The sequence below is a fragment of the Schistocerca piceifrons genome, chromosome 2 (genome assembly GCF_021461385.2).
Source record: "Schistocerca piceifrons isolate TAMUIC-IGC-003096 chromosome 2, iqSchPice1.1, whole genome shotgun sequence".
Classification (NCBI taxonomy): domain Eukaryota; kingdom Metazoa; phylum Arthropoda; class Insecta; order Orthoptera; family Acrididae; genus Schistocerca; species Schistocerca piceifrons.
In genome coordinates this window covers 1,098,860,112-1,098,874,933 of record NC_060139.1, presented here as the reverse complement: position 1 = coordinate 1,098,874,933, position 14,822 = coordinate 1,098,860,112, and the positions used below count along the sequence as shown (strand labels likewise).

At 41.5% G+C, this 14,822-nt stretch overlaps 1 protein-coding gene across 1 annotated transcript in view; it reads right to left on the bottom strand.

Annotated features, from left to right (window-relative positions):
* LOC124776158 (dynein axonemal heavy chain 3) overlaps positions 1 to 14,822 on the bottom strand; it is a 1,197,897-nt gene that overhangs the window by 384,939 nt on the left and 798,136 nt on the right. Inside the window, exon 48 of the mRNA XM_047250998.1 lies at positions 1,891 to 2,030. Coding sequence (XP_047106954.1) covers positions 1,891 to 2,030 — 140 coding nt within the window. The remainder of the gene's footprint in view (positions 1 to 1,890; positions 2,031 to 14,822) is intronic.

The window sequence follows — 14,822 nt, the reverse complement described above, 5'->3', positions numbered from 1 at the left end:
TGTCCATGCAATGACAGCAGTTCACTAAACAGGCAGCGGCGCAGGCGAACAGAATTAAGTCTAGCTATCACTGTTATACGTGGCACAAACGCCAAGACTGCCCCTCCTGACAGGCTCAGTGCTATGCTTGTGGTAGGAAAGGACATGTGAAAACCATATGTTTGCAACGGAACAAACATCAGCCCACTCACAAAACTCTTGTCACAGGGCCTACGTTATTAATGCAGTATATTCAATGTCTGCAACTAGCAAGCACACAGTTTTGTCAGTGATATGTCAGTCAGACTGGAGTGTAGCCATGTATGGAAGTGAAACATGGACGATAAATAGTTTGGACATGAAGAGAATAGAAGCTTGTGAAATGTGGTGCTACAGAAAAATGTTGAAGATTAGATGGATAGATCATGTAACTAATGAGGAGGTACTGAATAGAATTGGGGAGAAGAGGAATTTGTGACACAAGCTGGCTAGAAGAAGAGAACAGTTGGTAGGACATATTCTGAGACATTAAGGGATCAAGAACTTAGTACTGGAAGGAAGTGTGGGGGTAAAAATCATATATAGAAATCAAGAGATGAATACAGGAAGCAAATTCAGAAGGACGTAGGTTGCAGTAGTTACTCGGAGATGAAGAGGCCTGCACAGGGTAGGGTAGAATGGAGAGATCCATTAAACCAGTCTTTGGACTGAAGACCATAGCAACATGTTAACTTCCTACACAGGCTCCACAGAGCATGATGAATGAATAAATTATTAAATTTGAATCGCATCTGTAACCAATGAATTACGATTGGAGTCTACATCTGTCTCTGTAAATGTTTCATAGTTTAAATTCTGGATTATTCTGTTACCAATTAAATTCTTTACATCAATTGGTAGAAGGTCAAAGATTTTTATGGCAGAACACATCACTTCTTTCTGTACTACACCATGGTTCAACGAAGGATAATGTAAGTCATTTCTTCTTCTGGTATTATGTTTATGAACGTTACTGTAGATTTTGAACTAAGACTGTTGACAACAAAATTTCACAAAGCAGTAAAGGTTCTGTAATAAGGCAGCTACTCTTGATTTTCTTATGTGTTGCATCATCAAGACCACTGTAACCAAAGGGTCTGATTTTGATTATACTAGATGTGCATAAGCACCAGTAATATCCTTTAGTTGGAGTAATTAAAGCAACACTGAAGAGGTTTAATCACAACAACAAGAATATTTGATAATCCTGACAAGAAGTGCTCTTAGCTTTCGCGATTCAGAAGCAGCAGCCCATGTGAATACCTCTGCTAACAGCAAATGCCTGGGAAAGTAGAATTCTGGACAAGAAAACCAATATTCAACACAGAAATCACAGCAAAAGGTCACTTGAACTGATTAATTATCTTTTGATATGTTGGTACACACCAAAGGGACACTGTAAGTACACTGAAACACATGTGATGTTATGTATCACTTTTACTAGATAGTTACTTTTTAGCATTATGCTTGTAAATATTTATGTCCAATTCATATGTTATTGCCATAGTATTTTATGTCTACTGCCTCTCAAATAGAACATACATGTACGTCTTCTCAGGTCCAGTTGCTTCACCACAAGATCATTCAGTTGCTTCAGTAATTTATTGTAATACTGTGATGGTGTATATCTAGCTTCCAAATGTGTGCAAGTTCCAAAAAAATAATTACAAAAATATATAAATGTTTCAATGGTACCAAATGAGAAAAAATAATATTTTACTTGTTTACTCTGATTTCATCGCCAATGCCTGCAGCCTGAAGGTGAGAAATGACAGTACAGTATGTTGCTACACATGAAATTATTCTCATTGGATTTCAGTTAATTTTTGTAACTGTGATAGTGTTTTCACATAGACCATCAGTTGTTATTACCTGTCTGAAATCAACAGTGAAGGGACCAAGGTATGCAACAGTTCCTGCTGATAGCAGAACATCCCCCACAACATTTGAAAGAAGTGAGTTAAGATATTTGGCAGTGTCACTCCACCTGTTTTTCTCACCACCAAGTCCACCTGTAGAAAATACAATGTGTCAATCAGAAATTAACAAGTATAATTCGGAAGAGTTGCAAATAGATGCTATAGAATGATCAAAAAGTGAAATACATGAAAATTAACTAGATTTCTAGACATGAAAGAAATATTAGATGTACACTGTAATTTCTTGGCTGGAGGGAAGGCAGGTACATTTTCTTCTATATTTGTGACTCTGACAACCATTGGCAGTGCACAGTACCTTCAGTGGCACTGTTTTGCCATTTCTGTACTAAGCTGTAACCACAATCGACAGTAAAAATATGAATTCGACACTGAAGCACCAAAGAGACTGGTATACGCATGCATATTCAAATACAGAGATACGTAAATAGGCAGAAGTTGGCACTATGGTCGGCAACTTTTATACAAGACAACAAGGGTCTGGCATTGCTGTTACATTGGTTACTGCTGCTACAGTGGAAGGTTATCAAGAGTTAAGTGAGTTTGAATGTGGTGTTATAGCTGGTGCACAAGCGATGGGACATAGTGATGAAGTGGGGATTTTCCCATATGACCATTTGACGAGTGTACCTTGAATATCAGGAATCTGGTAAAACATCAGATCTTCCGCATCGTTCTGGCCGGAAAAAGATCATGCAATAATGGGACCAACAATGACTGAAGAGAATCGTTTGACATGACAGAAGTGCAATCCTTCCCCAAATTGCTGCAGATTACAGTGCTGGGCCATCAACAAATCTCAGTATGCAAAGCATTCAATAAAACATCATTGATATGGGCTTTCAGAGCCAAAGGCAAGTTGCGTTTGCATGAGTGTGTGTGTGTGCGTGTGTGTATGTGTGTCTACTGCTGACAAAGGCCTCAATGGCCGAAAGCTATAATTGTGTGAATCTTTTTGTTGTGCCTATCGCGACTCAGCGTCTCTGCTATATGGTGAGTAGCAACTTTCCTTCTCTGGTATTGTTATATTGCATCCTGGATTTTCCATTGTTTAAAATTGCAGTTTGTTAGATATTATTCCTTGTTTTACCAGTTTCTTTATTCGCCAAATGATGTGACAGCATAGATGTGTGTGTGTGTTTACTATGAGAAATCTATTTATTTGTGTGTAAACTGTTCAGCACCTCCTGTACACAAAGGGTAACATTCATCCCTCCATATTCCATTTAGTCGCCATCTGTATTTGTCTGATTCTAATTCTCCTTACTAACTCTAGGAGGACACTGTGTAGATAATGGGTGTGTGTAAGGGTGTTATGTACTCTCATGGGGATAGCTGTAAACACAATCAACGGGCAAAGCCAGAGACACATAGGTCAGATGAAACAGAACTGTATTGCAATGTGCAGCCACTTCACTTAATTTTATGAAGCACTTCACTTAATTTTATGAAGCTCTATGCCATCCATCATATCAATTTGTTTTTTATGACTCCACTGTATTTTTTTAGTTTTGCTTTATTTTATGTCACAGACAAGCTATATTATTGTGTCGAAATCACTACTGGGTCTTCACTTTCGCTGAACATGCAATCAACACTCTGGGCCTCTGGACTGTACTAGGGCTTCATACGGAGAACACAGATGTGTTTTCTGCACTTTTGTTTTCTTGGTGAAGGGTCACAACCCAAAACTTCATGCATGTGACGCCCAAAGAATGACAAAAGATATGACACAGCCCAAAACAGTGTGTTAGTAACTCTCCTGAGCGTCCTTCTTCCCGCGCACGCACTGTGTACTGGGTCAGCTGGCTGTTGCTCACTGCACCATGCTTGGCCTTATTGCACTCTCAGCCATTCTCCTGTGTGTCCGTGGACCATGTGCGAGCCAGCTGCCTTGCTTCTTTGGTCCTGGTGATGGATGTTTCACACAGTGTATCCTTTACTGTTTTAGCCTTGCAACTGTAGAGCAGAAAGAAGAGTGTGACGCACAGTGTCACAATTCACTATGTTCTAAGTGAATGTCATGACAGGCAGCATTGTACCCAAGCATCTTTGTTCAACACCAATGTACATCAACAGCATATCTGCCAAAATCTTATTAAACTGCTCTGTGACACCATTCGTCTGTGATTGGTGGGCAGTTGTCATCTTGTGAATGACCTATGATATTAGTATCAACTGGGAAACTTTATACAATCAGAGATTATCATGTGTGATACTCTGTGTTTCAAACTGATGTTTCCTCTTTCAGGATGTCAGCAATTTAGAGAGCTTTGGCAGTCGGCACAGCTTTGATGACAGCATAGTGGGGGAAGTAGTCAGTACAGACTATTATCCACCAATTCCTATTTGTTGACTTCAGAATACTCCCCAAGTGGTCAATACCAGTTTGGTGGAAAGATGCTGCTACAGGCAGGATTGGGGGTAACAGTGCCACATGTGCCAGCATTGCTTACAGTGGCTCATACAGTATCCAGAGACCTGGCCAGTGATACCTGTGTTTGATTTGGTCTAGAGTCTTTGAGAATTCCTGGTGACCAGATCTCGGAGTGTCGCAAAAATATTTCAGGATCCCTGCCAACAGATTAGCTGTGAAAGTGAGCAACCATTTCTGCCCCATTGGATCATAATTCCTTTCATACAATGTTGCATTTATTATCTGTAATCATCCTTTGGTCAGTTCCTCATACTTCAAGGCTACTACAGTTCTCAGCAATGCTAGATCTTCCTACTATTCTGAAGTAATGTGATTTAATGCAACAATGACTGAGATGACAAGCAAAGATATTTTTTGTGCCTCATTTCAGGAAAATCTGGTGTCGGCCTGCAGTAGTTCTTGCAAAATGCTGGTAGTATGCGCATACGTCAAAAACACTTCCCACATCACGAACTTGTCGAGGAGACAGAAAACATGTGACTGCTCTTATTTTCTCTTAATCAGTACAAATCCAACTGCCATTGACTGGTGCCCCACAATTTTCATTTCTTGAATGACGTAGAGACACACCTTCAGCTTCAGGTAGAGACCTGCAGTCTGAACAAACTTCAACATGGTTATCAACCAAATGTCTTTCAAAGATGACAATGTCATGCAGACAGCAAAGGAGTTGAATAGGGTTGCCCATCAAATGTTCATACATGGCTGGAGTGTTACATATTGTCAAATTCAAAACTCCAACTTTGAGCTCATAGAGGTAATCAGGAGTTACAAAGCCAGTCTTTTCCCAGTTAGCGTCGTCAACATTGAGTTGCCAGTAGCCTCACTTCATGTCCATAGTAGAGTGATATTCTGCTCTTTCCAAGCTGTCCAGGGTGTCATCAATGCATAGCAAGTGATAGATATCTTTCTTTGTGATTTTGTTGAGTTATTAGTAGTCAGTTCAAAAGTGCCATGTGCCATCTTCCTTTTCAGAAGGACCCCAGGACTCTCTGGAGGCTCAATTTTATCATCTTCCAGAATCATCTCCACTTTCTCCCAGATTACACATTGTTCAGTCAGGAACGCTTTATATGAGCACAGGTTAGTTGGTGGATTGTCCCAAGTGGTGATACCATGTTTTATCATAGGACAGTTGGTCTGCCTATCCTCTGTATCAGATTTGAAAGCACCTGAAAACTGACACAGAATCAGTAGTACTCACCGATGTTGTTCCTCAGTCTAGTTCGATGCTATTTGCAATTCGAAAGTAGTTTCCTCCCCTGGGGTGTATATAGCAGTAGTGCAGCATGCATATTTACCAATGAAACTAACAAGGAAACATCCCTAGCAGTGTGATTGACTTTTTGAAACTATCTACATGGTGGTGTAGGTTAAGATCCTATGTGTCACACACTGCAGCCATTCACCCTGGTGCGCCCTCATTTATGAGTAATTGAGGGGGGGGGGGGGGGGGCGGAATTTGAGTTTTGTGTGATACCTGATAGCATTAAAAAGTTGCACAAAAGAGAATGGTTGTGTGGTGTAGTGGAGATAACAGCTTCACATGCAGCAGGGTATGGGTTTGGACCTCATCGAAGGTGGCAGCCTTCTGTAAATGAGATATCCTCGAATTATCACATAATTATGCTGAATCTTACAGCCCTCGACCAGATGTTGAATTAGGCACACAGGTGCTACCAGAGGTGTCCACATCATCATTTTCCAACTCTCTTGGTGGTTTCATCATTACAATCCATGACGAGCGTCAAGCCCATGAACATTTTCAGTCCATCCAATCTTGACTAAGCACACAGCTAGGGGGAAACCGAAATGACTTTGATCATCATTTTTATTCAGTTAATTGATTTAAATGTAATTGTTTAATTCCATTCCTTTGTCACATGATTTTAATCATAATATCAACTTCTGCATTTGCCTTCATTTTTCTTCCTATCATTCCTTCTCCACTTGAAATCTTTGTTCATGGAACATGGCTACATGGAAAGTGTGCAAGAGTGAGCCTAAAATTCATAAATGATGATTTTTTGTGGTGCTGCCAGGACTGTTTACAGACCTACTTAAGTGAAGAAAAGGTTGATCTCCAAAGTGAAGCGATTGGAAAAGAAACTGTTATTCAAGTGCTGGAGAAAGAAATTGAATCCCTCAAGGGTGACCTGTTAGCATTACAAAGCGAAAACAGCGAACTTAAGTGCCAAAAAGACTGTGACTGCAGGAAATACATCGCCAGAAACAACGAAAATCTGCGGATGCGGAGTGATACAAACCTTGTTTCAAAACGGTAATGAGGCATCCTGTGAAGCAATAAAATGACAATCAGAAATATTGAGGCCTAGAAATGAATATGTGGATCTGTGACTCAAACAAATCCCAAAAAATGATCGATGCAAGCAAGGAAGTATGTCACTTGCAGAGGGATACAAATATGAGCTCCATGCAAGACGAGCATTTCACATCATGTGAATTAAAACATAGTGCAGACTCAGGAGACATAAATACTACATATAAATGGACAAGTGGAACGTTTGAGAACAAAAGACATCATAGTATTAGAAGTGTAGCTGAAAATGAATAAATGAATTTCTCATAACTGGCGAATCCGTGTTGAAAAATGTTAGTGCCAACCTGTGCAGTTGAAATCTGCCCAGGAATTAGGTCCCATCAGCTCAGTAACTATTTCAGAAATATTCTCACGTAGAAGAAGGTGTGATTAGATGAATGATGAACACTAACTTCACTTAACGAAGGTTTACTCAGCACTTGCATATATAAGAGCAGGGAGTGAACTGCTTCTGGCCATAACACATACAGTATATATACAGCCACAGAACATTCCGGTACAATGAGTCTTGACATTTGTGGACACTTCTGGAAAGTACTCGAAATGAATATACAAGTTAAAATGGTGCAGTCCAGGTGAGTTTGGAACTCATGACCCTCCATTCAATAGCTTCTTCTGTGACATTGCTCCCTCCTTAAGAGAACAGCATGTCGGTGTTATGTCCTCCTATTCCGGGAACGAGTCATCGGTCATGCATACTCTGACTAACGATGTCTGATGCTCGCTCTGGCGGTGATCTTCTTAGAACTTCTTTTGCTGCTACGCTTTTCATCACCTTTCTGCTTGTTGTCTGTTGCCAGAGCTTTGAATTTACTCTGGGTGGCAGGATACTTGTAGGGCTTCATTCGAAGGACATGGACCATATCTCTGATCTTTCGTCATCTTGTGTCGGGGTCGAAATCTTCAGCTTCATTAGTAACTTCAGACAACTGTTTTACAACATTATAAGTTTCAAAGAAGCGCCTGAGGAGCTTCTCAGAGAGACCAGCCTTCCGAACAGGAGTGAAGATCCAGACGAGGTCACCAGGCCTGTACACAACAGGCCGATGGCTCGTGTCATACCTTCAGCGATCGTTTTCTTGAGCCTGGAGTGTGCGGAATCATGCAAACTGCCGAACTTCCTTAGCTCTGGTTAACACCTGGCCAATGTAGTCATCGTCCACATCATCAACATCATCAGGATGTAACAGAAACACAGAGTCCATCATCGTAGTTGCCTTACACCCATGCACCAGGAAAAATGGCGTAAATCCTGTGGTGTCTTGTTTGGCAGAGTTGTAGGCAAATGTCACAAAAGGTAGCACCTCATCCCAGTTGCCGTGTTCGACATTGACGAACAAATGGTTCAAATGGCTCTGAGCACTATGGGACTCAACTGCTGTGGTCATTAGTCCCCTAGAACTTAGAACTACTTAAACCTAACTAACCTAAGGACATCACACACATCCATGCCCAAGGCAGAATTCGAACCTGCGACCGTAGCAGTCGCACAGTTCCGGACTGCGCGCCTAGAACCGCGAGACCACCGTGGCCTGCATTGACGAACATTGATAGCATGTTGGTCAAGGTCTTATTGAGGCATTCAGTAAGCCCATTGGTTTGCGGATGGTAGACAGTCGTCATATGATGAGAATGTTGCACCGATGGTTTATCTCTGTCACAAGATTCAGTCTTCCACGATGAATTTGGCTACCTCGGATGCTTCAGCTGTTTTCATGGCTTTTGTAATGGCATAGCTTGTCAGATAATCAGCGAAAACAATAATCCATCTATTGCCACTAGCAGACGTTGGAAATCGTCCAAGGAGGTCAATCCCAACACGCTGGAAAGGCATTTTGGCTGGTGGAATAGGTATGAGTCGGTCAGGTGGTTTATGAGGAACTGCCTTTCTCCTCTGGCACACTCTACAGTGTGACACATAGTGACGGACACTCCTAAATAAACCTGGCCAGTAAAATCTCTTGCGGATCCTATCATATGTCTTAATAAACCCTACATGTCCGGCCTCAGGTGTGTCATGGAATTTCTGTAGAACATCTACGTGCATGTATTTAGGAATCACTGGTAGCCACCTCTTTCCAAATGGGTCAATGTTTTTCTTGCAAAGTAATCCATTAACTACCTTAAATTGTCCTTTCACATCCTCTGACCAATTAAGGACAAGCATAATTTGAGATATCTTGGCGTCCTTCTGCTCAGCAGAGAGATCCTGGAGTGCAGCGAGACAGTCACTATCTTCATCAAAGTCTTGATGCTTTTGCACGGGGTTTCTTGAGAGACTGTCGTCATCTTGGTGTTTCTTCCACTTTTGTATACTACGGTAATGTCATACTCTCGAAGACGTAGTGCCCACCTGGTGAGTTGTCCTGTTGAATCCTTAAGACCTGCAACCAACAAAGTGAATGATGGTCTGTAACAACTGTGAATGGCCTTTCATAGAGATACTATCGAAATTTACACATGGCCCAGATCACAGCATGACATTGTCTTTCTGTAGTTGAGTAGTTCCTCTCAGCTTTTGTAAATGTCCTAGAAGCATAGGCTATAACCTTCTCTTTTATATCCGAAATCTGTACCAGAACAGCACCGATCCCATACCCACTGGCATGTGTGTGTGCTCTCTCATCATATAGACCAACTACAGGGTCAGTCGTCAGAGCTCTTCGCAGCACATCGAAAGAATCTTGTTGAGCACCACCCCAGATAAATTTAGCATCAGATTTTAACAACTCTTGGTGTGGCCTGGCTTTGATACAAAAGTCTTTGATAAAACAACGTTTGTTGTTGTTGTTGTGGTCTTCAGTTCTGAGACTGGTTTGATGCAGCTCTCCATGCTACTCTATCCTGTGCAAGCTTCTTCATCTCCCAGTACCTACTGCAACTTATATCCTTCTGAAACTGCTTAGTGTATTCATCTCTTGTTCTCCCTCTACGATTTTTACCCTACACGCTGCCCTCCAATACTAAATTGGTGATCCCTTGGTGCCTCAGAACATGTCCTACCAACCGATCACTTCTTCTAGCCAAGTTGCGCCACAAACTTCTCTTCTCTCCAATCCTAGTCAATACTTCCTCATTAGTTATGTGATCTACCCATCTAATCTTCAGCATTATTCTGTAGCACCACATTTCGAAAGCTTCTATTCTCTTCTTGTCCAAATTATTTATCGTCCATGTTTCACTTCCATACATGGCTACACTCCGTGGAAATACTTTCAGAAATGACTTCCTGACACTTAAATCTACGCTCGATGTTAACAAATTTCTCTTCTGCAGAAACGCTTTCTTGCCATTGCCAGTCTACATTTTATATCCTCTCTACTTTGACCATCATCAGTTATTTTGCTCCCCAAATAGCAAAACTCCTTTACTACTTTAAGTGTCTCATTTCCTAATCTAATTCCCTCAGCATCACCCGACTTAATTCGACTACATCCCATTATCCTCGTTTTGCTTTTGTTGATGTTCATCTTATATCCTCCTTTCAAGACACTGTAAATTCCATTCAACTGCTCTTCCAAGTCCTTTGCTGTCTCTGACATAATTACAATGCCATCGGCCAACCGCAAAGTTTTTATTTCTTCTCCATGGATTTTAATACCTACTCCGAATTTTTCTTTTGTTTCCTTTGCTGCTTGCTCAATATATAGATTGAATAACATCGAGGAGAGGCTACAACCCTGTCTCACTCCCTTCCCAACCACTGCTTCCCTTTCATGCCCCTCGACTCGTATAACTGCCATCTGGTTTCTGTACAAATTGTAAATAGCCTTTCGCTCCCTGTATTTTACCCCTGCCACCTTTAGAATTTGCAAGAGAGTATTCCAGTCAACATTGTCAAAAGCTTTCTCTAAGTTTACAAATGCTAGAAACGTAGGTTTGCCTTTTCTTAATCTTTCTTCTAAGGTAAGTCGTAAGGTTAGTATTGCCTCACGTGTTCCAACATTTCTACGGAATCCAAACTGATCTTCCCCGAGGTCCACTTTTACCAGTTTTTCCATTTGTCTGTAAAGAATTCATGTTAGTATTTTGCAGCTGTGACTTATTAAACTGATAGTTCGGTAATTTTCACATCTGTCAACACCTGCTTTCTTTGGGATTGGAGTTATTATATTCTTCTTGAAGTCTAAGGGTATTTCACCTGTTTCATACATCTTGCTCACCAGATGGTAGAGTTTTGACAGGACTGGCTCTCCCAAGTCCGTCGGTAGTTCCAATGGAATATTGTCTACTCCGGGGGCCTTGTTCCGACTCAGGTCTTTCAGTGCTCTGTCAAATTCTTCACGCAGTATCATATCTCCCATTTCATCTTCATCTACATCCTCTCCCATTTCCATAATATTGTCCTCAAGTACATCGCCCTTGTATAGACCCTCTATATACTCCTTCCACCTTTCTGCTTTCCCTTCTTTGCTTAGAACTGGGTTTCCATCTGAGCTCTTGATGTTCATACAAGTGGTTCTCCTATCTCCAAAGGTCTCTTTAATTTTCCTGTAGGCAGTATCTATCTTACCCCTTGTGAGATAAGCCTCTACATCCTTACATTTGTCCTCTAGCCATCTGTGCTTAGCCATTTTGCACTTCCTGTCGATCTCATTTTTGAGACGTTTGCATTTCTTTTTGTCTACTTCATTTACTGGATTTTTATATCTTCTCCTTTCATCAATTAAATTCTTCTGTTATGCAAGGATTTCTACAGTAATAATAACATAATCTGAGGAAGCTTCTCACATCTCTAATACTTTTAGGAATAGGAAATTCCATTATAGATCTCACCTTTTCTGGGTCTGGCCGTACACCTTCATTTGACACCAGGTGTCCAGGTATTTTGATTTCTTTTGCTCCAAAGAGACATTTTCTTGGATTAAGTTTCAGTCTTGTTCTAGACGCTTAAGAACAGTCCACAGTCTTTTTATATGTCCATCAAATGTTCGGAATACATTATAATGTCATCTAAATAACAAAGACACATCATCCACTTCAGGTGATGTAGAAGATTATCCATCATCCGTTCAAAAGTTACTTGTGCATTACACAGACCGAACGGCATTACCTTAAACTGATACAGGCCCTCAGGGGTGATGAATGCAGTTTTCTCACGATCAGCCTCATCTACTTCGATTTGCCAGTATCCTGAGTACATGTCCATGGTTGAGAAAAACTTAGCCCCCTACAGGCAATCTAGTGCATCATCAATTCGTGGAAGAGGGTAAACGTCCTTTTTAGTTATCTGTAGTCAACACAAAAGCGCCAACTGCCATCCTTCTTCCTGACAAGGACCACTGGTGACGACCATGGGCTCTGCGAAGGCTGAATGATGTTATTCTTCATCATTTTCTCTATCTTGTAAATTATTCGACGTTCCGTTGCTGACACATGGCATGCTCTCTGGCTTATTGGTTGATGGTCTCCAGTGCTAGTCCGCTGCTTCACCGTCAATTTGTCTAATTTGCTCTTCACCTGTGGATCGAGTCAGTCAGAGAACTCTTGAAGGATTGCAAGTAGCTTCTTCTGTTTTTCCTTAGGGAGATCTGGTGATAGTCGAGCTAGAAAATCTTGTCTCATAGCGGTAGCACTAATTTCACTCACAGACTCAGCATGGAAGGTTTCTATGATGCTCAGCTGTTCTTCAATTAACGGCTCATCATTTGCTATGCACATGCGTCTTGGAAGGATCTGCGTATCTTGGCGATAGTTAACTATCCACAATTCATTGAATCCATTGTCGAACAAGATGACAGAGGCTGGGATGACCAAGTTATTCTTCAGTAGTATGATTCTCTTACATTCCGCTACAAGATCCATGGGTTGATGCATGGCGTGACACGTGACAGTTATCTTTCTAGTGCTGACTGCAGGAATGATCACTTCATCCAGCATACATACTCTTCACAAACTCAGATGCGCAGCTTCCTGTCCACAGTATCTCACTTCACCTAGCAAAATCTTCAAGTGACCACAATCGATAATTGCCTGAGAAGCTCTCAAAAAGTCCCATCTGAGAATGACGTCATTACTACACTCTTGTACGACGATGAATTCTAAGGGCTGTGGAGGGCCACTTATACCCCCATGAATGGTACATCTTCTTTCAGCAGAGATGTTTTGCTGTTGACAAATACGGTTTTCTGCAACTGGCAATGGTACTTCTCCGAAATGACTGAATATGAGGCTCCAGAGTCCAAAAGAGCTTGGGCTGGTCGACCATCCTTGAGGATATCGACATAGATCCTATCAGTTTTGTAGTGATAGTGGGCAGAGGAATTTTCTCTCCGGCAGCCTCACCTCCAAGGAAGGTCGCATCCTTTAGTTTTCCACGTAGCAGCGTCTAAGTGATCGGCTGGAGCTTCTGAATGGCAATGGTGACCTACATCATTCTGCACCCACATCTTGTTGTTCATCTTCGTTGTCCCGGAGTTGACGTTGGCTAAGAGCGGTCCGCTGTCTTCTGGCGCGGGTGTCATCAAATATCTGCCACCTTTCTCAACAACAGTGCACCACATGTCCTGGTTGTCTGCATTAGAAACATACTGGTTGATTATCCTGGGTCCTCAAGACATCAGTCTTACTTGGTGTCCAAACAGCTTCCTCATGTGGCATTGTAGGAACGTAACCCCGACTGGGTCTCAACTTTTTCACCGTTTTAAAGGGAAATGAAGGATGAGAGATTGGGTTCAATGTCTGTTCCATTTTCTCCCTTATGACCTCTTGAAGCATCTTGGTTTTTCGCTTGCCGTGCAGTCCAAGTGGCTTCTGAACTTCCTCTCTCACTATGACTAAGAATACTTGTGAAATCAGTTGCTTCCTCCATGACAGACATTGATACGATGTTTGGAAGCCATTCAAACTTATTGCATGTAATTCTTTTTTGATGCATTGTCTCCATATACTGGCACCATTTTATGAAGTAGTCTGCTGTCGAAATCTCCTTCAGGAGTAGGGTTTGATAGATGTCCTCTGCAACACCCTTCATGAGACATGCAACCTTATCCTCCTTATCCTTCTAGGATCCACAGCTCTAAGACATCTTGAATGTAGGATGCTATAGTTTCTCTTTGATGCTGTGCCCAGCACTTTATCTTCAAACTTTCACTTCTGTCATTGTGTGTCACCGAAATACTTGCGCAGTTCCGCCTGGAATATTTCTCAGCTTGTGAACTTCTCCTCAATGTTCTCATACCATTGCTTGGCATTACCCTCCAAACAGAAAAACATGTTAGCCAGACACACGGTCTCATCCCATTTGTTAAATTTGGCTACACGCTCATATACCTTCAGCCACTTATTTGAATGTTGGCCATCGTCACCAGAGAACCTGGAAGGATCTCTCATCTGGTGGTACACAGCTGCTGTCATCATAACATTCTCTTCTTCTTCTGTCTCCGGTAAATTGCGATCTGTTGAATATGGCTCGAACTCGGGTTTCTCACCATGTAAACGGCGGCTCTGTCATGGCCACTGTGTCGTCAATAATGTGCACAATCACAAGTTCCAATAACCAGCGCCCCCACCAGAATAATGTCATGTAGAAGAAGGTGTGATTAGATGAATGTCAAACACTAACTTCATTTAATGAAGTTTTATTCAGCACTTGCACATACAATGAGCGCGGAAAGAGCGGCTTCGGGCCAGAACACATACAGTATATAAACAGTTACAGAACATTCCAGTAGAATGAGTCTTGATATTTGTGGACACTTCTGGGATTTACTCGAACCAAATATAGAAATAAAAATGGTGCAGTCTAGGTGAGTTTGGAACTCACGACCCTCCATTCAACAGCCTAGTATCGTAACAACTACACCATGTTACTACTCACCTTCTTCTGCGACAATATTACAAATTCAAGAGAAAACATCGAAAAAGAAACGAACAAAAATTACAAAGCCCTTTTCATCCATGTTGGGACAAATTCTGTCTGAGGATACAGGGAAGAAGAAATTATTAACGAATCAAAAAATATAATCCGATCAGCCAGACAAATTTACCCTGCTTCGAGGATAGTGATCAGCGGAATTATAAACAGGAGGTCGGTGAGTGAGTTATATCAATCGAATCAATTGCAGAACTAACGAGTGTTGTGACAGAC